This window comes from Dicentrarchus labrax, unplaced genomic scaffold, assembly GCF_905237075.1.
Source record: "Dicentrarchus labrax unplaced genomic scaffold, dlabrax2021, whole genome shotgun sequence".
Taxonomy (NCBI): domain Eukaryota; kingdom Metazoa; phylum Chordata; class Actinopteri; family Moronidae; genus Dicentrarchus; species Dicentrarchus labrax.
This window is the reverse complement of record NW_026136708.1, coordinates 12,679,255-12,699,942: the sequence shown is the minus strand read 5'-3', so window position 1 is coordinate 12,699,942 and position 20,688 is coordinate 12,679,255. Positions and strand designations below refer to the sequence as shown.

The following is a 20,688-nucleotide window of genomic DNA, read 5'->3' as shown; positions in this document are numbered from 1 at the left end:
GGAACCATTCAAACTCAATTTAGTCTCAAACAGTGTTCTTAAACGTGAGTCTGCTAGACCGTTTAATCTGTGAAACAGGAACTTTTTTGCTGAATCCAGTTTAAAATGTCTCATCCCATCTCTCCATGTCAAAAATGAAGCCATTGTCTAGAATTTGAAAAGCTTGCGTTTGAGCATGCTGATTGATCTGTACCCACGTTTGCCTTGGTGTTGACTTTGTCAGTTTCTGTAGTGTAGTGGTTATCACGTTCGCCTCACACGCGAAAGGTCCCCGGTTCGAAACCGGGCAGAAACACTCTTCTTTGCTCTTTACTCTGAGTATTGGAATCAAACTATATTCAATATCAAACACAAACTGTACTCAATCAGATGATTAGACAGATGCAAAAAAAGCAAACTTAAGGGAACCGTACCAGGGCTCCAGACTAACCTTTTGCATTGGTTGCACTGGAGCGCCTAACTTTTTTTTTTTAGGTGCACCAGCACAAAATGTAGTCACCTTTTTATTGCTCTCCATAACTTTCATATAATGTGAATGATTTTTAAACAAGAATAAGGTGTAGAGAAATGCTTTATTTGAAGCACAATTATATATAAAAAGAAAAATAAAGTGTTTAAAGTGCTTCACTGAGCTGAAATTTAAACTAAATTTCAAACTAAAACACTAAGCAAAATAAAATATTTCCAAATAAACGTTCAATACGAAACGTTGTTGACCTGCTCACGAATGCACTATTTCCGGCCATATTCTGACCGCACTCCTGACAGTACACGCAGTGCATTGCGTTACGTCTTTTGTTGTACCTCAGCCAGGAAAATTGTTTCAGCGAGTCCTGTCTGAAGGAATATATTTTGGCCGTTTTAATTTGGGTCTCGGAGCCGGGCTCTATTCCAGACTCGGTTGTCTTCTCCTCTGGTTCCGAGTCTGATGCTGTCGCCGAAGGACCGGGACTTGGCAATTTTTAAACACACGCAATTTAGCGTGGTGAACAGGACCACAGCCAATCAGAGGCAAAGACCCGCCCGAGCTCTGTCTCTTATTGGTTTAGATCGCGATATGATCCTACCATGAGTGTGTGAGTTCAGTCACAGGACAACACAGAGAGATGATGCGCTTGCGAAATAAATTTATGTTTTCACCCGGGCAGCGTCAGGTGAACCAGTGCGACCTAGAAAAATTATTAGTCGCACTCTTAAAAATTTTGGTCGCATGGACTCTGGAGCCCTGAACCATACCCTCAGCTTGATGCAAGCACACACTTGATGTAGCTGTGGTTCTTTACTTTTTTTTCTGTGAAAGATCGGCAAGCGGCAGAAAATAAAAGTCTCCCCGTCGGGGAATCGAACCCCGGTCTTCCGCGTGACAGGCGGAGATACTGTCCACTATACTAACGAGGACTGGTGCATTATGGGATTTGGCATGTCGACGCGCTGGTGGCCGTGTCCTCGGCGTTTGCAGGCCGTAAGCGAAAAGGACGGAGACACGTTTTTGCTGTCGTTCAGCTAGCGTTCTCAGCTCTCACTTGAGGTCCTGGGGGATGATGTTTCCCAGGAGGGAGGCGGGAGGGCTCTGTGCTGTCGACTGGGGAGACACACAGGGTAATGGGGTTGCGCTCTTTCTGAAATCCCCAACCATCTCCACTGTCTTCTGAGCGTGGAGCTCCAAGTTGTTCTGTCCGCACCAGGTCACCAGATGGTCAAGCTCCGACCTGTAGGCGTCCTCATCCCAACCACCGATGAGCCCAATGAGGGTGGTGTCATCCGCAAACTTCAGACAATTGACGGATTGATGACTGGAGGTGGCAGCTGTTGGTGTACTGGCAGAGGACAGAGGAGCGGAGCGGTAAGGACGCAACCTCGAGGAAAAGCGTTACCGATGGATGGAGTCTCAGAGGATGCTGTAAGAACTGCCGCTTTGTCTTTCAAATGCACAGCAGAACTTGTTCAGGTCGTTGGCCTTGCGCAAGTCGTTAGCGGGTTTGTGGGTTTTAGGTTTGCACTTGGTTTGAGACCTCTCCAGACATGTTCTCCTCTGCTCACAGAGACAGCACGTTGGGCTGTCATGGAACATAAACACAGACCAGCACAAAGGACACAAACTCATGGGGGAAGTAGATAGCTTCGATCCAGCCACTTCAGCAAACAGTGATGGGTTGCTGCTATTGATGGGTAGGAATTCTTAACAAAAAACGCATCCTTACCCTGTAAAATGAACAGGTTTTTAGTTCAGTGTACAGTTACTTTTTGCTGCCCACGTGCACAGGCCAGTGCCGCCAGTGGTCTCCTTAGTTTAGTGGTCATCACGTTCGCCTAACACAGCATTTACTTTCACTCAAATCTATGTAATGGGAACTCTTAGCTGAATCCAGGTTAAAATGTCTCATCCCATCTCTCCAGGTCAAAAATGAACATGAAAGCTTGCATTTGTACAGGCTGGTGCATCTGCGCGTGTAATACCTAAACTTTACCACCAGATGTCAATGTACACAACAGAATCAGCCACCATTTTAACTAATATATAGGCCTTTAAGTCAGCCAAATGATTCTGTGGGAGCTGAGAAAAAGAGTTTTCAAATGTTTACATGTTATCTTACACAATGCAGCAGTGTTGACATGTCCTTGTCATTTCCAGAGTGGCTCTTTACAGATGTTGTTCCGAGAGGGAGACCTTTAAACAGAATCCGTTTATTTTGCCTGTGCTTGTGAGCAGATTTTGGTTTCCATCTTGCGTTTGTGTATTCAGTTCATTCACATATAGCAAAATGTTGACAATGCTTGGTTTGCAATGCTTGCATAGCAAACCATTCGTCACTAGCAAGCAGCTTTGGGTCGTCACCCTGCTCATCAGTTGAAAGGTTTTCAGTTCCATTCAAACTCAATTTAGTCTCAAACAGTGTTCTTAAACGTGAGTCTGCTAGACCGTTTAATCTGTGAAACAGGAACTTTTTGCTGAATCCAGTTTAAAATGTCTCATCCCATCTCTCCGTGTCACAAACGAGCATGCTGGTTGATCTGTACCCGCGTTTGCCTTAATATTGCCATTGTCAGTTTCTGTAGTGTAGTGGTTATCACGTTTGCCTCACACGCGAAAGGTCCCCGGTTATAACAGTCCTTTGTGACCTGTTCCTCCAGAGAGGAGAGGACCAGAGTGTCGTGGTTTTCATTTCGGCTTGTGTTAATAAAGCTGCGTAATTTTAGATACTTAAACACCTCTTGATGTTTCTTTAGCCTTGGAGTTGAATACAGTGTTTGGATCCAGGAGGTCAAAAGAAGCAGCAGCGCCCTCTGCTGTCTGTAAAGAGAAGTGACAAAGCACCTGGGCTGTTTCCAGCTGGTTCACTGGTGAAGCTCAGTGGTGACTTCTTTCCTTCCTTTTTAATCAACTTTATTAAATTTTACAAATATATTACACGTTACATAGACATTTTAACAATAAAGTGCATCAGTGAACATTGATAAAGTGCATCAGTGAACATTGATAAAGTGCATCAGTGAACATTGATAAAGTGCATACAGTCTGAGAGTCTGAGGGAGTTCAATGTCTATAAAGTTCTGTATTATAAGTCCAGAATGTTCCATGGGAGGCGCTGACTTTTGTCCCCAGTCTATGTGTAAATGTTGATATTGAGTGATAAAATCTCCATATATTAACTTACAATATGGAGCAGTCCTTTTTTTCCTCTTCTTTTTCTCCACATTAAAATGTCTCCTATCCAGAGAGCATTCCTGCTGATGGCTGCAGATACATTTTTAACTAAAGTGATTTTTAATTTGTCACCAAGCTCTACTGAACCTAAACCTCCATATTCTTTGCTTCTATACAACAGTTCTCTTTTAGTGACCTCTCGGGTTGTTCCCAGATTAAATTCACACACTGTTTGTTGAGTTGGATTATTGTTTTGTTGGTCCGAAGAAAGATGTTTGCTAGGGAAAGGAGTTTGGATAGGATGAAGGTTTTGACAATATTTACTCTAGATTTTTAATAAGAATTTTTATTTTCCCATTTTTTTTTACGTCTTCTTTATTTCACACAGTTTGTTTTCCCAGTTTCTGTCACTACATTCACTGTTGCAAATGTTCAGACAGAGTATTTGAATTTCCTTTTTAACTTCAATTATTTTCCATTTTCCAGGCAGCAGAATTTGAATATTTAGTCAACAGCAAAGCTGTGAGTATTATGGAGGTACAGAAAACTGGTGTTTCTGTTATTTAGCCTACAGTCTGACATAAATGGGGTGGACAAAATAATAGAAACATCTGTCAGTATAACACAATTCAACAGCAGCACAAACCGCAGCCTCCAAAATGATCACACAGTTGAATAAACACCTCTCTAAAAAAACATTATAACCTTTATGAAGGGAGGATTTATTAAAGAACTGCATTCGTTTTAGGTGTACTTAATAAACTAGTAAATGACTGTATGACTGTTTTGTCAAACCCTTTTACAGTCAGCTCCAGCAGTACATCAGATTATTGTAAAAACCTTAAAAATACCTCAGTGATAGGGAGTTGTTCTGAACCATGATTTAGTGTCTGCTTTGTTGAACTTTTAATGATTTTTGTAAACTTATATTGTCTTTGGACATTCTGCCTAATGCCTTGCTCAAAATAAAGAGGAATTATGGTAAAAATGTTGATTTGAGTATGCACAGTATGTCAGCTCCCAGTTGTTTCCTCTAGTGTAGCAGCAGCAGCAGCACCCTCTGCTGTCTGTACAGAGAAATGTAAAAGCTTACAGCACCTGGTATTCCCAGGCGGTCTCCCATCCAAGTACTAACCAGGCCCGACCCTGCTTAGCTTCCGAGATCGGACGAGATCGGGCGTGTTCAGGGTGGTATGGCCGTAAGCGAAAACTGCTTTCTCAAAGAGGCTATTTAAAGGTGCTGTGATATGATGTAGTCATATATTTTTAAATGTAGATTGTTTCAAAACAATACAAATAATTTTACAATGATATAAAATATCCATTATAACACACAGTGCATCTCCCTGTTATTGTTACATTATTCTATATCATATTAAAGCATTTATCAATACTGATGTATTACTGTGGAAGCAGTATTTTCATTTTGTAGCTGCTTTAATTACTTTATAAACTGTTGAGTAGTTTAATCTGGTTTCCCATTCATTCTCTATGGTAGTGCTAAACCACTACGGGTGTAATGCGCACTCCGGCCACTGCCGCCTTTGGCGCTGTAACCGCCTAAAACTCCGTCTCGCCTCCTCGACTGTGTCAGTGAACAGAGAAGAGGAGAGATGAAGTCGACATCGCCAACTACTCCTGACATTTGGATTTGTTTTCTTCAACTAAGGTCAGTAACTTTTGTGACAAAAACGAGATAAAAGATAGGCTTATATGTACTTTGTGTCTTCTGAGTGTTGTAGGTTGAATGACGACGATGTTTGTACTTTGTCTCTGAGCGGCGCATCAGATTCATTTAAACTACAACGCGGCAAAACTTGCTAACGCCGTAATAAACAGTCGGTTTTTACTTTTGAGTTGGATTTACTTGGATATATGTTGTAAAATATTTCGTTTCATTCATGATATTTTCATTTCAAGTCGCGTTTGTGTTTTCTGGTTCAAATTCAAGCCCAAAAACCACACACACACACACACATACTTAAGTTTGATCTTTCATGTCTTTCTTTTGTCTTATATATCTTATTAATGTTTAATTAAGTAGTTTTCTTACATTCATTTCTGTTTTAATATTTTATATATATCTTATATAGTTAGTCATTTTAAAATGTTACTCGACATCATTGTAAATGGGGACCAGCCCTGAGTGATTTTTAAGGTTTAAATAACTAAAGCTATATATTAAAGGTTTGTATTTAAGCCCATCTGGTGCTCCTACAATTTATTCTAGCTTCTATATATTAAAATCTGGTGCAGAAATTCAGAAAAAGAGTAATTATTTTGTACACTTTGGATCACTTAAGGAAAGACCACACACTTATAGGCTGAAATAATTTAATTGATCTTGTTTTTAATAATAATAATAATAAATTTTATTTGTTGGCGCCTTTCACAACACCCAAGGTCACCTTACAGGTATAAAAAAAACAACTGCAGAAATAAAATACACAGCACAGTAAATATGTATAAAATACATATAAAAAGAAAATACAGTGTAGCTAATAAATGAATGCAGAGAGTAAAACAGTTGGGGGCCAGAGTATTTATAGCAAGTAAGACTTTTTAAAAAGGTGTGTTTTGAGTTGAGACTTGAAAGTGTCAATGGAGTCCAGAGAGCGGATGTGTAGTGGAAGTGAGTTCCAGAGTCTAGGTGCAGAGCAGCTAAAAGCCCGAGCACCCATTGAGGTAAGTGAGAAGGAAGGGGTGGAAAGCAGGATGGTAGATGAGGAACGGAGTGAACGGGATGGGATATATGGCTGTAGCATACTGGAGAGATATGGTGGGGGGGCTGGTTATGGAGAGCTTTGAATGTTAACAGTAGGAGTTTGTATTGTATCCGTTGTTGGACAGGGAGCCAGTGGAGGTGAATGAGCACTGGTGTGATGTGATCCGAGGACTTGGTACGTGTTATGATTCTGGCAGCGGTGTTCTGGATGGTTTGTAGACGGTGGATGAGTTTTTGTGGTAGACCAGTGAGGAGGGAGTTACAATAGTCAAGGCAAGAAGTGACCAGGGCATTTATGAGGACTTCAGTGGAGTGCTGGGTGAGGGAGGGGCGAAGTCTGGAGATGTTGCGGAGATGGAAAAAGGATGTACGTGAGATGTTGTTGATGTGGGATGTGAGTGAGAGAGTACTGTCCAAGATGACGCCAAGACTTTTAACTTCGGTTGAAGTGGGGACCGATGAGAATACTGAGGGGATGGGATTTTGAGAGTGATGATTTGGATCCGATGAAAAGAACTTCACTTTTACTGCCATTGAGTTTGAGCTTGTTGTTTGACATCCAGTTTGTAATAGTTTCCAGGCAGTCCGTGAGGGCAGTAGGGGGCGAAGCAGTGTCTGGTTTGGTGGTGATGTAGATTTGGGTGTCGTCTGCATAACAGTGGAAGTGAATACCAAAATGATGGAAAATATTGCCGAGAGGGAGGATATAGATGATGAAAAGTAGGGGACCCAGAACAGAACCTTGTGGAACACAGTGAGTGAGTGGTGAGGATGGTGATCTGGTATTTTCTCCAGTGCCGGCCAAACGATCTAGGAGGATGGCAAGAGATATTGTGTCGAAGGCGGCGCTGAGGTCTAGGAGTATAAGGATGGTGAGAAGGCCAGAATCCTCTGCTAAAAGAAGGTCATTTGTTATTTGAATGAGAGCTGTTTCTGTACTGTGGTTAGGACAGAAACCAGACTGAAAAGGCTCAAAGAGTTTATTTTTTGATAGATGATCTTGAAGTTGGCAGGCTACTGTACGTTCTATAACTTTTGAGATGAATGATAGGTTTGAAATAGGGCGATAGTTATTGAGTTTGTTTGGGTCCAGGCCAGGTTTCTTTAATATGGGTGTGACTGAAGCAGTTTTGAGCAGGGAGGGAACAGTACCAGTTGACAGGGAGGAGTGAACAATTTGTGTTATGAGAGTGGAGAGTGTAGGGAGACAAGCCTTGACCAGTGTGGTGGAAAGTGGGTGAAATGAAGAGCATATCACCCACCAAATAACTGGCACAGTGTTGTAAGTACATTCTTTCTTCTACTGACTGAACATTCAAAATCAATTTAGTCTCAAACAGTGTTCTTAAACGTGAGTCTGCTAGACCGTTTAATCTGTGAAACAGGAAGTTTTTGCTGAATCCAGTTTAAAATGTCTCATCCCATCTCTCTGTGTCAAAAATCGAACCCATTATCTGGAATTTGAAAAGCTTGCGTTTGATCATGCTGGTTGATCTTTATCGGCGTCTGTGTGAGAATGGACTTTGTCAGTTTCTGTAGTGTAGTGGTTATCACGTTCGCCTCACACGCGAAAGGTCCCCGGTTCGAAACCGGGCAGAAACACTCTTCTTTGCTCTTCACTCTGAGTATTGGAATCAAACTATATTCAATATCGAACACAAACTGTACTCAATCAAATGATTAGACAGATGCAAAAAAAGCAAACTTAAGGTAACCCTACCACGGCTCCAGACTACCTTTTTGCATTGGTTGCACTTGTGCGCCTAACTTTTTTTTTTAGGTGCACCAGCACAAAATGTAGGTGCACCCAAATTTTTCAGTGCGTCGCCTTTAACGCCATAAGGTCACCTTTTTATTGCTCTCCATAACTTTCATATAATGTGAATGATTTTTAAACAAGAATAAGATGTAGAGAAATGCTTTATTTGAAGCACAATTATATATAAAAAGAAAAATAAAGTGTTTAAAGTGCTTCACTGAGCTGAAATTTAAACTAAATTTCAAACTAAAACACTAAGCAAAATAAAACATTTCCAAATAAAAGTTCGATATGAAACGTTGTAGACCCGCTCACGAATGCACTATTTCTGGCCATATTCTGACCGCACTCCTGACAGTACACGCAGTGCATTGCGGAATGGAATCGAACTTTTTGCTGAATCCAGTTTAAAATGTCTCATCCCATCTCTCCGTGTCAAAAACAAAGCCATTGTCTGGAATTTGAAAAGCTTGCGTTTGAGCATGCTGGTTGATCTGTGCGCACATTTGCCTTGATTTTGCCTTTGTCAGTTTCTGTAGTGTAGTGGTTATCACGTTCGCCTCACACGCGAAAGGTCCCCGGTTCGAAACCGGGCAGAAACATCCTTCTTTGCTCTTTAATCTGAGTATTGCAATCAAACTATACGCAATATCAAACACAAACTGTACTCAATCAAATGATCAGACAGATGCAAAAAAAGCTATCTAAAGGTATCCATACCCTAGCTTGCTGCAAGCACGCTTAATGTAGCTGTAGTACTCTACTTTTTTTTTCTGTGAAAGATCAGGAAGCGGTAGAAAGTTAAAGTCTACCCGTCGGGAATCAAACCCCGGTCTTCCGCGTGATAGGCGGAGATACTGTCCACTATACTAACGAGGACGGTTGTCTTCTCCTCTGGTTCCAAGTCTTATCGTGTCGCCGAAGGACCGGGTCTTGGCAATTTTTAAACACACGCAATTTAGCGTGGTGAACAGGACCACAGCCAATCAGAGGCAAAGACCCGCCCGAGCTCTGTCTCTTATTGGTTTAGATCGCGATATGATCCTACCATGAGTGTGTGAGTTCAGTCACAGGACAACACAGAGAGATGATGCGCTTGCGAAATAAATTTATGTTTTCACCCGGGCAGCGTCAGGTGAACCAGTGCGACCTAGAAAAATTATTAGTCGCACTCTTAAAAATTTTGGTCGCATGGACTCTGGAGCCCTGAACCATACCCTCAGCTTGATGCAAGCACACACTTGATGTAGCTGTGGTTCTTTACTTTTTTTTCTGTGAAAGATCGGCAAGCGGCAGAAAATAAAAGTCTCCCCGTCGGGGAATCGAACCCCGGTCTTCCGCGTGACAGGCGGAGATACTGTCCTAACGTACTATACTAACGAGGACGGGTGCATTATGGGATTTGGCATGTCGATGCACTGGTGGCCGTGTCCTCGGCGTTTGCAGGCCGTAAGCGAAAAGGACGGAGACACGTTTTTGCTGTCGTTCAGCTAGCGATCTCAGCTCCCACTTGAGGTCCTGGGGGATGATGTTTCCAAGGAGGGAGGCGGGAGGGCTCCGTGCTGTCAACTGGGGAGACACACAGGGTGATGGGGCTGCACTCTTCCTGAAATCCCCACCCATCTCCACTGTCTTCTGAGCGTGGAGCTCCAAGTTGTTCTGTCCGCACCAGGTCACCAGATGGTTCAAGCTCCCACCTGTGGGCATCCTCATCCCAACCACCGATGAGGTTCCGCAAACTTCATGAAAGGGGATTGATGACTGGAGGTGTCATCTGTTGGTGTACGCAACAAGGAGCGGAGGGTTCAGAGCAACTTGAGGGCGATGATTGATGGAGTCTTGGAGGAGGTGTAAGAACTGCAGCTTTGTTTCAATGACAGTGTACTGGTTCAGTTAGGTACAGAGTGTTAGCGGGTTTGGGGGTTTAGGTTTGCACTTGGTCTAAGACCTCCCAGACATGTTTTTCTGGTCGGGCATTTAAAGCGTGTTTGGGAACTTGATGGATGGATTGTCAAAGTTGAGAGGCGATGACTGTAGAGTCTGGGTTTTAAGGAGAGCTCGCACTGTGCCTCCTGCATGTTGGGCTGTCGTGGAACATAAACACAGACCAGCACAAAGGACACAAACTCATGGGGGAAGTAGATAGCTTCGATCCAGCCACTTCAGCAACCAGTGATGGGTAGGAATTCTTAACAAAAAACACATCCTTACCCTGTAAAATGAACGGGTTTTCTGGCATTAGAAACATTTTCATTTTCCACGTGCACGGGCCAGTGCTGCCAGTGGTCTCCTTAGTTTAGTGGTCATCACGTTAGCCTAACACAGCATTTACTGTCACTATGTTTTACAAATCTACTTTTGGCTGAATCCAGTTTAAAATGTCTCATCCCATCTCTCCCGGTCAAAAACGAACATGAAAGCTTGCATTTGTACAGGCTGGTGCATCTGCGCATGTAATACCTAAACTTCACCACCAGATGTCAATGTACACCACAGAATCAGCCACCATTTTATCTTATATATAGGCCTTTAAGTCAGTCAAATGATTCTGTGGGAGCTGAGAAAAAGAGTTTTTAAATGTTTACGTATTATCTTACACAATGCAGCAGTGTTGACATGTCCTTGTCATTTCCAGAGTGGCTCTTTACAGATGTTGTTCCCAGAGGGAGACCTTTAAACAGAATCTGTTTATTTTGCCTGTGCTTGTGAGCAGATTTTGGTTTCCATCTTGCGTTTGTGTATTCAGTTCATTCACATATAGCAAAATGTTGACAATGTATGCAAGCATTGCAAACCATTCGCCACTAGCAAGCAGCTTTGGGTTGTCACCCTGCTCATCAGTTGAAAGGTTTTCAGTTCCTCCCTCAACTCGTACACATGAGCCAGCACTTTGCTGTCAGCTGTTATTCTGTCGGATTAGAGTCTATGTGTATGAGAATGTGAGAATACATTCAAGATGTTTATTTATGTACGATTTGATGTCCCACTTAGTTCTGTATTTATTTATGCATTTACTGACTCGAACTCTCCCAAAATCAGGTCCCACAAAATCAATTCATCAACAGGGTGTGCAGGACACAAATTCAACATGTCCTCATGCATGAAGTTTAGATATTATTCTGTAGTGGACAAGTGATAACAACAACAGTGATAATAACAACAGTAGCATCAAATGAATTCCATCCAGAAGGAAAGCTTACATATTATACAACAACACTGTCTTGAAAAGGAAAATATGTGAACAACCTTCTCTGTACACTGAAGAAGCAGCAGCCTCTGCTGTTTGCTAAGAGAAATGAAAAAGCTTGAATGTGTAACATTTAGGAGAATCTATTGTCAGAAATGGAATTTTATATTTTTGTATTAGTGTATGATCACCTGACTATAGGAATTGTTGTGTTTTTGTTACCTTAGAATGTGAAATTTGTATTTAGTTGCAATATTTAACTTCACCATTATAATCCTATACACTGGTCCTTTAACTCATGATGGCCTATAGGGCCTATGAGAAATGCTGTTCATTAAAGGCTGCTAAAACAAATAAATTGAATGAACAATATTGGATTAATTCAAAATGATTGTCTTTATCTAAACATTCATAGATCAATAATGTTTGGATGTATTAATATTCTGGAACAGAGCCAGGATAGTTCTGGTTTTACTCTCAGCATGCTACGTGCTCCCATTAAGTTTTTTCATTCAGCTCTGTGGAAGTCACACCTGTTTTGAGTGGGCTTGGCAGGACTTCACACACACACACACACACACACACACACACACACACACACACACACACACACACTTAAGTTCAGATAGATAAGAAATCTGAGGGACCCAGAATACTAACTGACTCTAGCCAATACTAGACCTGGATGCCTACTGTGACATACAAAAGACAACACAGCCATACCCGTAAGCTTGTGTGGGACCCTCCAACTCAAAGGATGTATAAGAGCGAATATTCCTTCAAAAGAGTAACAAATGAGGAGCTAACTGCTTGTGAACCATTAGCCTACTCAGATTTATAGTGTATGTAATGATTAGTTAATAGATAAAGAGACAAGTGCTGAACGAATCGGGAACAACTTGAAAATTGATGAATTGTTAATACGTAGTTCCTCAATCGTTCTTAATGGAGGACTATAGTAGATATTGATCAGTTACTAGAGAACCGACTGGGAGATCCCATATATTAATGAATTATTAGGTAATGATTAGTTCATGTTCATGTTCATATGTGTGAAACGATCATACTTACCACTCTCTTCATCCGAACCAGATCAATAGCACAAAACTAGAAGCAACTCATCATTACTAAGTATTAGTTACTGTATTTGAGGCCCCTAAAAGTAAAGTGGTGCATCATACTGAGTGCTTACGGAGTACTGAATCATTACTTTGTCATTATTTTAGGATTAATGCAAGTGATTCCAATTTCCGCCTGGAAGTACTGCTATAAATGCCATGGAAAATGCAAACTCATCTCTGTCATGGTTTTCTTTTTTCTTTTCTTTTAAAATAGTCAGTCGCAACCTTTGACAAAATGTCATTCTTATTCTACATAAAACTAAAAACTATTCAATTAAATCAATTATTTATAAATGTTCTGATGATTACTGGGTAACATATATGTTGTACAATAAAGGTACATCTTATCTGAACTTAAATGTGTGTGTGTGGCAGTCCTGCCAAGCCCACTCAAATCAGGTGTGACTTCCACAGAACTGATACGAAACTTCACTGGAACACGAAGTGGTTGATATTATAGATGTTGTAATGTTTACAAACCAAATATGCCTGTATTCAAGTTTTTATATATATAACTAAATCATCCTGGGTGGGTGGCTTTGTGTCCTCTCCTTCAACTCCTGTTGTACTTAGGAATTTGTGAATAGAAAATCACTTCACATATGAACAGCCCAAGGGTATTGGGAAACCCCCTACCTCAATCAGCATAAGTGAAAACAATAATAAACTTTGGAAAAGAAAGTACATGTTTTGCCCTGATGTGTCAACCTTGTTAAGTCGCCCATTGTATTGCATTCTGTCTAAATACAAAAATAAAAAAATAAAAAATAAATAACCATCCAACCAGCAGATAAATGGAGGGTAACTGTCATTATACAGCAGGATATGAAACAAAAGTCATGTCAAGTTTATTAATAAAGCTCAATATCACACATCACAAAACTGTCTCGAGGAGCTTTACAGTCTGTACAGCATGTGTCATCTTATATCCTTAGACCCCTTCAGATAAGGAAGAACTCCACAAAAGCTTGGGCTGCTCGATTATGGAAAAAATCATAATCACGATTATTTGGGTCAAAATTGAAATCACGATTATTCAAACGATTATTTTTTTAAACTTCAGAAACTTGCTGCATTTATTGGACATTTGTCAAAAACACTTTGCAAGGAAGTCCTCAGTTACACTTTCCTTTCCCCATAAACATTTGTAAGTCTCCGGTTACCTGTTCAAACGAAAACAACATGACAGGAGAGGACGGCAACTAGTGTCGCGACCACCGGCGCAAGTATAAATAGTTACGGCGCTCCCGTGACTTCACATTGTAGCACGACAGGTCGGGAACGGCGAGTATACCGAGCGCATGACGTGCAGTGCTTGCCGCGGGGGAGGGACTGAAAATACACATGCGCGAAATACGCAGACTGTGGCTGTGTCCCATCGTTTCCCTACGATTTTATTAGTTTTGAGATCGTTTGGCCCCGAAATCGTAATCATGATCAAATTTCGATTAATTGAGCAGCCTTAACAAAAACCTGAGGGAAACAATAGCAGAAACCTCATGAAGAGCAACAGAGGAGGATCCCTTTTCCAGGACAGACACACATGCATAGATGTTGTTTGTCCAGAATAAACCAAGACAGTAAAATTACAGTATGGACACTTATTGGACACAATTATAGATAGACTGTAAACATATATGAAGCATATGGATCTTGGATATTCTCATTTGCAGGACAGACATTAGTACCAGACTTTCAGATGAAGCATAAATTCTTGATAAACTCAAGTAGGATCCTACACAACAATACAAGGATAAGTTAGCTGCGATTCTAAAACAGTGGATGGAGAAAGACATCTCCCACAACCTCCAAAGGAAACTGTACCCGACAATGAAAAGCATGCATCTCAGACTGTGACACACAGTGATTGGACAGGTGTGTGGAGATGAGAAAGTCAGCAAGATTTGAACTTCTATATGAAGCTCTCTTTATCATTCTCAGTCATGGGCGTAATATTTACATACCGGGCGTGGGCCAAGATAGTGATTGTGAAATTGATAAAAGGTAGTTTTGGTCTTTATTCTTCTGGATTGATAAAAGATTAACAAACCAGTTTCTTTGGAAAATGACTCCTCAGTAATGATTACTCCATTTAGTGTTTGCACATTGAACCACAGCATCTCTATTCTCTATATAAAGGCAGCTGACTGTTGGTAAGTACAACAGAATTCAGCAGATCAGTTGAATTCTTACTGCCGAAGCTTCACTGTCAGTAGACATGTAAGTGTTCAAAAATGTATTATTTTATTGCTGTGGACGAAAAAAAAATTCTATTTCAGATCTTAATGAATACATTCATTGTAAATTGTTTAAATGGGTGCATTCAGCATTCACATTCTGAATATGATTTATTTTTGATGTCATTATAGTGATCCACATTTGATTATATTATATTGAAGCTTCCTTGAAATGTCACAGTCATGCTTCTAATTTAATTTTGTTCACTCATAATCTTCTTTCCTGTCTGCAGTTACCCACAATGGCCAAATACATCACACACCTTGAACTGTCCCTTGATGCAGCTGAAGAGCCAACGTTCCGATCAAAAGGCTTCCAGAAAAACAATGTCGATCTGAACAATGGGGCAGGAGGAAAGTCCATCCATCTCTGGTACAAAAAAGAAAGTGGCGCAGAGCCAATCACCAGGATTCAATGCGCATTCAACAGGAAGATGGAAGATGGATTGATCGATGCGGGGTACCAAAAGGTCGTCAACTGGTTCATCCTTTGGTACTTCCAAGGGCAAACAGAGTACGACATTCCCATAGTGGACATTGATGTCACTACAGATGATGACAGTGCGGCCAGGAAGTTTACCCTTGGCTGGGAGAGACTGTCCTTAGACCTGGGATTATTTGGAACCAGGTTCCACTTCTGGCTGAAGAGAGAGAAACCAACATACATCTGTGATGTCTCTGCCACTGAAACCAACACATCAGACGGAAGGTACTTCAAGGAAGGTTTCATCCGCATCGATGACGACATCAACAAGTCTGCAGGAGGATCAGATGTCTTCACCTGGTACCGTCAGACCACCGACCCCCAGCGCGCCCTCAGTGATCTGAACGTCTCCACCAATGATCTTGAGTATCAGGTCCTTCAGCGGCAGAATTACCACCGAGTGAGTGTGAACCTCAACGAGGGGACCGGCGGTAACCAGGTGTACCTGTGGTACAAGAAACAGGCAGGCAATGATCGCATTAAGGGCCTTCTTCTCATACCAGATGTTGTTGAAGGTTATCGTAAGGCTGGTGTCAATGTTATTGAAAGAAATCTCAACGCAGGCAACAAAGGCCCCACTGAGTACCTGTGTGTTTATCAGTGAAAGCCTGAGAAAGCCTTCTTCATGTTAACAGAGCTGAGAATCATCAACACTAGTGGAAAGCTCAGTCCAACAATGCTGTTAAATCATTTTGGTGATTGTTTCTTCTAACTGTTTTTTTGCTTTTTTCAACCTTGCTGTCAATTAAATCAATCAAAGTATTTCAAATGTCAATTTTTAAACAATGATGATAAATGAATTGTGGAGTTTGCTGCTTTTCAATAAAGACACATTTACATCTTAAGTTTGTGTTTTTTCAGAAACAAAAGAAGCTTTACTTTGAGTATTTTAATAATTTTATTCAATCACTGTTATAATGCTAAAAAAAACAGGGCCAATATTTATTTCTTATGACGTAAAAGTACTCTTAAACACAGCTCAGGAAGTCTCTCAAGTTGGTCAAGAGTAGAAGCCTCTTGTGGAATATCATTGTTGGCACAGAAAAGCACAATATCTCTCAATATGTAAGTTATATTCTCTAATAACATACATGATGCCATTTCATTTACCCATTCTTTGATACAGTAAAGAGCAGTAAGCCGTTTGTCTTGCAAGATACACATATCTGCAAGTGTATATTCCTTCTTCCTTAGTTTTGAGTTAGATGGGTACAAACTCACAATGTAGATCTTAGGATCAAGAGGGAGCTCTACCGAAGTGTTCCTGTCCTTCACACGTTTTACTTCTTTCTGAAAATCCATTATTTTACTGCATTCCCAAATACAAGGATACAGGGTTCCTTTATGTTCGCTGCACTTAGTACATGTGTCTGGTATATTGTTGTCAAAGCGATGTCATTTTACTGGTGTTACATATATACACATTAACCAATTATATTGCAATAGTATTAGACGGCTATTTACGGATAGTTTCTGTGCATCTTCACAAACCGTGTTCCAATCCTCCACCGTTATTTCCTCATTCAAATCTTTCCTCCGTGCTTCTAACTTTCCCTCTGAGGACACTTGGGAAACAGAAATTAAGAAATCATAGAAAAAGCAAATCAAGCCTTTGTTATAACAGTCCTTTGTGACCTGTTCCTCCAGAGAGGAGAGGACCAGAGTGTCGTGGTTTTCATTTCGGCTTGTGTAAATAAAGCTGCATAAGTTTAGATACTTAAACACCTCTTGATGTTTCTTTAGCCTTGGAGTTGAATACAGTGTTTGGATCCAGGAGGTCAAAAGAAGCAGCAGCGCCCTCTGCTGTCTGTAAAGAGAAGTGACAAAGCACCTGGGCTGTTTCCAGCTGGTTCACTGGTGAAGCTCAGTGGTGACTTCTCTCCTTCCTTTTTAATCAACTTTATTACATTTTACAAATATATTACACGTTACATAGACATTTTAACAATAAAGTGCGTCAGTGAACATTGATAAAGTGCATACAGTCTGAGAGTCTGAGGGAGTTCAATGTCTATAAAGTTCTGTATTATAAGTCCAGAATGTTCCATAGGAGGCGCTGACTTTTGTCCCCAGTCTATGTGTAAATGTTGATATTGAGTGATAAAATCTCCATATATTAACTTACAATATGGAGCAGTCCTTTTTTTCCTCTTCTTTTTCTCCACATTAAAATGTCTCCTATCCAGAGAGCATTCCTGCTGATGGCTGCAGATACATTTTTAACTAAAGTGATTTTTAATTTGTCACCAAGCTCTACTGAACCTAAACCTCCATATTCTTTGCTTCTATACAACAGTTCTCTTTTAGTGACCTCTCGGGTTGTTCCCAGATTAAATTCACACACTGTTTGTTGAGTTGGATTATTGTTTTGTTGGTCCGAGGAAAGATGTTTGCTAGGGAAAGGAGTTTGGATAGGATGAAGGTTTTGACAATATTTACTCTAGATTTTTAATAAGAATTTTTATTTTCCCATTTTTTTTTGTTACGTCTTCTTTATTTCACACAGTTTGTTTTCCCAGTTTCTGTCACTACATTCACTGTTGCAAATGTTCAGAGTATTTGAATTTTTACAGTCAGCTCCAGCAGTACATCAGATTATTGTAAAAACCTTAAAAATACCTCAGTGATAGGGAGTTGTTCTGAACCATGATTTACTGTCTGCTTTGTTGAACTTTTAATGACTTTTGTAAACTTATATTGTCTTTGGACATTCTGCCTAATGCCTTGCTCAAAATAAAGAGGAATTATGGTAAAAATGTTGATTTGAGTATGCACAGTATGTCAGCTCCCAGTTGTTTCCTCTAGTGTAGCAGCAGCAGCAGCACCCTCTGCTGTCTGTACAGAGAAATGTAAAAGCTTACAGCACCTGGTATTCCCAGGCGGTCTCCCATCCAAGTACTAACCAGGCCCGACCCTGCTTAGCTTCCGAGATCGGACGAGATCGGGCGTGTTCAGGGTGGTATGGCCGTAAGCGAAAACTACTTTCTCAAAGAGGCTATTTAAAGGTGCTGTGATATGATGTAGTCTTATATTTTTAAATGTAGATTGTTTCAAAACAAGACAAATAATTTTACAATGATATAAAATATCCATTATAACACACAGTGCATCTCCCTGTTATTGTTACATTATTCTATATCATATTAAAGCATTTATCAATACTGATGTATTACCGTGGAAGCAGTATTTTCATTTTGTAGCTTCTGGAGGACAAACTGCTTTAATTACTTTATATACTGTTGAGTCGTTTAATCTGGAAGATATCACATAAATGTAGTGGAGTAGAAAATACAAAGATTGAAGTACAAGTACCTCAAAATTATAGCCTACTTAAGTACAATGATTGATTAAATGTACTACTATACTCAGTTGTATTGCTTCTTACCCAGAATTTATAGAAACATGCTGATGTTTGTATTTATGTAAATGAACACAGATGTTCATCATCATCTTTAAAGAGGCTTTTGTTTACTTCTTACAGTTGCTTACGCCCTTAGATAAACGCCCCTAAACCGTTTCCCATTCATTCTCTATGGTAGTGCTAAACCACTACGGGTGTAATGTGCACTCCGGCCACTGCCGCCTTTGGCGCTGTAACCGCCTAAAACTCCGTCTCGCCTCCTCGACTGTGTCAGTGAACAGAGAAGAGGAGAGATGAAGTCGACATCGCCAACTACTCCTGACATTTGGATTTGTTTTCTTCAACTAAGGTCAGTAACTTTTGTGACAAAAACGAGATAAAAGATAGGCTTGTATGTACTTTGTGTCTTCTGAGTGTTGTAGGTTGAATGACGACGATGTTTGTACTTTACTTAAGTTTGATCTTTCATGTCTTTCTTTTGTCTTATATATCTTATTAATGTTTAATTAAGTAGTTTTCTTACATTCATTTCTGTTTTAATATTTTATATAGTTAGTCATTTTAAAATGTTACTCGACATCATTGTAAATGGGGACCAGCCCTGAGTGATTTTTAAGGTTTAAATAACTAAAGCTATATATTAAAGGTATATATTTAAGCCCATCTGGTGCTCCTACAATTTATTCTAGCTTCTATATATTAAAATCTGGTGCAGAAATTCAGAAAAAGAGTAATTATTTTGTACACTTTGGATCACTTGAGGAAAGACCACACACTTATAAGCTGAAATAATTTAATTGATCTTGTTTTAACTGTTCTCAAAGGTCAACAGGTTCCCCATTATGTTTAAGAAGATGTACATGTTTAATATTGCCATCAACAGTTACCAGTGGCTCTCCAAGTTCAGGGACTTCTGTCAATGTAAACTTAGATATATATTTAGACTGTTTTTCTGCTATCGATCTTCATCAATTAACTTCAATAATTTCTTCATCGAAGCCATCAACCTGTCTATTAGACCCGATCCCAACTAGGCTGCTTAAAGAAGTTGTTCCCTTAATTGGCACTTCTTTACTGGATATGATTAATCTTTCTTTATTATCAGGATATGTACCACAGTCCTTTAAAGTAGCTATAATTAAACCCCTTCTTAAAAAGTCCACTCTTGACCCAGGGGTTTTAGCCAACTATAGACCGATTTCTAACCTCCCCTTCCTCTCTAAGATTCTGGAGAAAGTAGTCGCCAAAGAGTTGTGTGACTTTCTACATAACAATAGTTTATTTGAGGATTTTCAGTCAGGATTTAGAGTTCATCATAGCACAGAGACAGCTCTGGTTAAAGTTAATAATGACCTTCTGACTGCTTCTGACAATGGACTTGTCTCTGTACTTGTATTATTAGATCTTAGTGCTGCATTTGACACCATTGACCATAATATTCTTTTAGAGAGACTTGAGCATCAAATTTGCATTAAAGGAACCGCACTAAGCTGGTTTAAGTCATATTTATCAGATCGCTCGCAGTTTGTACATGTTAACGATGAATCTTCAATAAATACTACAGTTAGTCATGGAGTTCCACAAGGTTCTGTACTTGGACCAATACTATTTACTTTATATATGCTCCCTTTAGGCAACATTATTAGAAATCACTCCATTAACTTTCACTGTTATGCAGATGATACGCAGTTATATCTATCAATCAAACCCAATGAAATTAATCAATTATCTAAATTACAAACTTGTCTTAAGGACATAAAATCCTGGATGACCTGCAATTTTCTGATGTTAAACCGAAATTCTTGTTCTTGGCCCCAAAAACCTTAGAGACTCACTGTCTAAAGATATAGTTACTCTAGATGGCATTACCTTGGCCTCTAGCACCACTGTCAGGAATCTTGGAGTTATCTTTGATCAGGATTTGTCATTTAACTCCCACATAAAGCAGACCTCCAGGACCGCCTTCTTTCATTTACGTAATATTAGAAAAATTAGACACATCCTATCACAGACAGATGCAGAAAAACTAATCCATGCATTTGTTACTTCAAGGCTGGATTACTGCAACTCTTTATTATCAGGTTGCCCCAATAAGTCCATTAAAACGCTCCAATTAATTCAGAACGCTGCAGCACGAGTACTGACAGGAACTAGAAAAAGAGATCACA

At 40.1% G+C, this 20,688-nt stretch overlaps 2 protein-coding genes and 6 non-coding genes across 16 annotated transcripts in view; 5 read left to right on the top strand and 3 right to left on the bottom strand.

Annotated features, from left to right (window-relative positions):
• LOC127368849 (uncharacterized) overlaps positions 1–20,688 on the top strand; it is a 49,742-nt gene that overhangs the window by 6,522 nt on the left and 22,532 nt on the right. Inside the window, exon 1 of one of the 9 annotated variants that reach the window (XM_051410075.1) lies at positions 5,113–5,315. The exons of 3 other annotated variants lie outside the window; for them this stretch is intronic. The gene's annotated coding sequence lies outside the window, so the exon portion shown is untranslated. Of the gene's footprint in view, positions 1–5,112; positions 5,316–18,712; positions 18,870–20,688 lie in introns of those variants that run through there. 5 more of the 9 variants (XM_051410085.1, XM_051410080.1, XM_051410074.1 and 2 more) reach the window with 5 other exon arrangements.
• On the top strand, positions 223–295 carry trnav-cac (transfer RNA valine (anticodon CAC)). Its single transcript has one exon. It is a non-coding gene; the product is annotated as a tRNA-Val (tRNA).
• Positions 1,327–1,398, bottom strand: trnad-guc (transfer RNA aspartic acid (anticodon GUC)). The gene has a single exon. It is a non-coding gene; the product is annotated as a tRNA-Asp (tRNA).
• Positions 4,733–4,851, bottom strand: LOC127368972 (5S ribosomal RNA). The gene has a single exon (XR_007885991.1). It is a non-coding gene; the product is annotated as a 5S ribosomal RNA (ribosomal RNA).
• Positions 7,901–7,973, top strand: trnav-cac (transfer RNA valine (anticodon CAC)). Its single transcript has one exon. It is a non-coding gene; the product is annotated as a tRNA-Val (tRNA).
• Positions 8,660–8,732, top strand: trnav-cac (transfer RNA valine (anticodon CAC)). Its single transcript has one exon. It is a non-coding gene; the product is annotated as a tRNA-Val (tRNA).
• LOC127368851 (uncharacterized) lies at positions 14,616–16,004 on the top strand. The gene is made up of 2 exons (XM_051410087.1): positions 14,616–14,658; positions 14,909–16,004. The coding sequence occupies exon 2, from the start codon at positions 14,918–14,920 to the stop codon at positions 15,761–15,763; it is 846 nt and encodes a 281-aa protein (XP_051266047.1). The 5' UTR covers positions 14,616–14,658; positions 14,909–14,917; the 3' UTR covers positions 15,764–16,004.
• Positions 18,014–18,132, bottom strand: LOC127368961 (5S ribosomal RNA). Its single transcript, XR_007885978.1, has one exon. It is a non-coding gene; the product is annotated as a 5S ribosomal RNA (ribosomal RNA).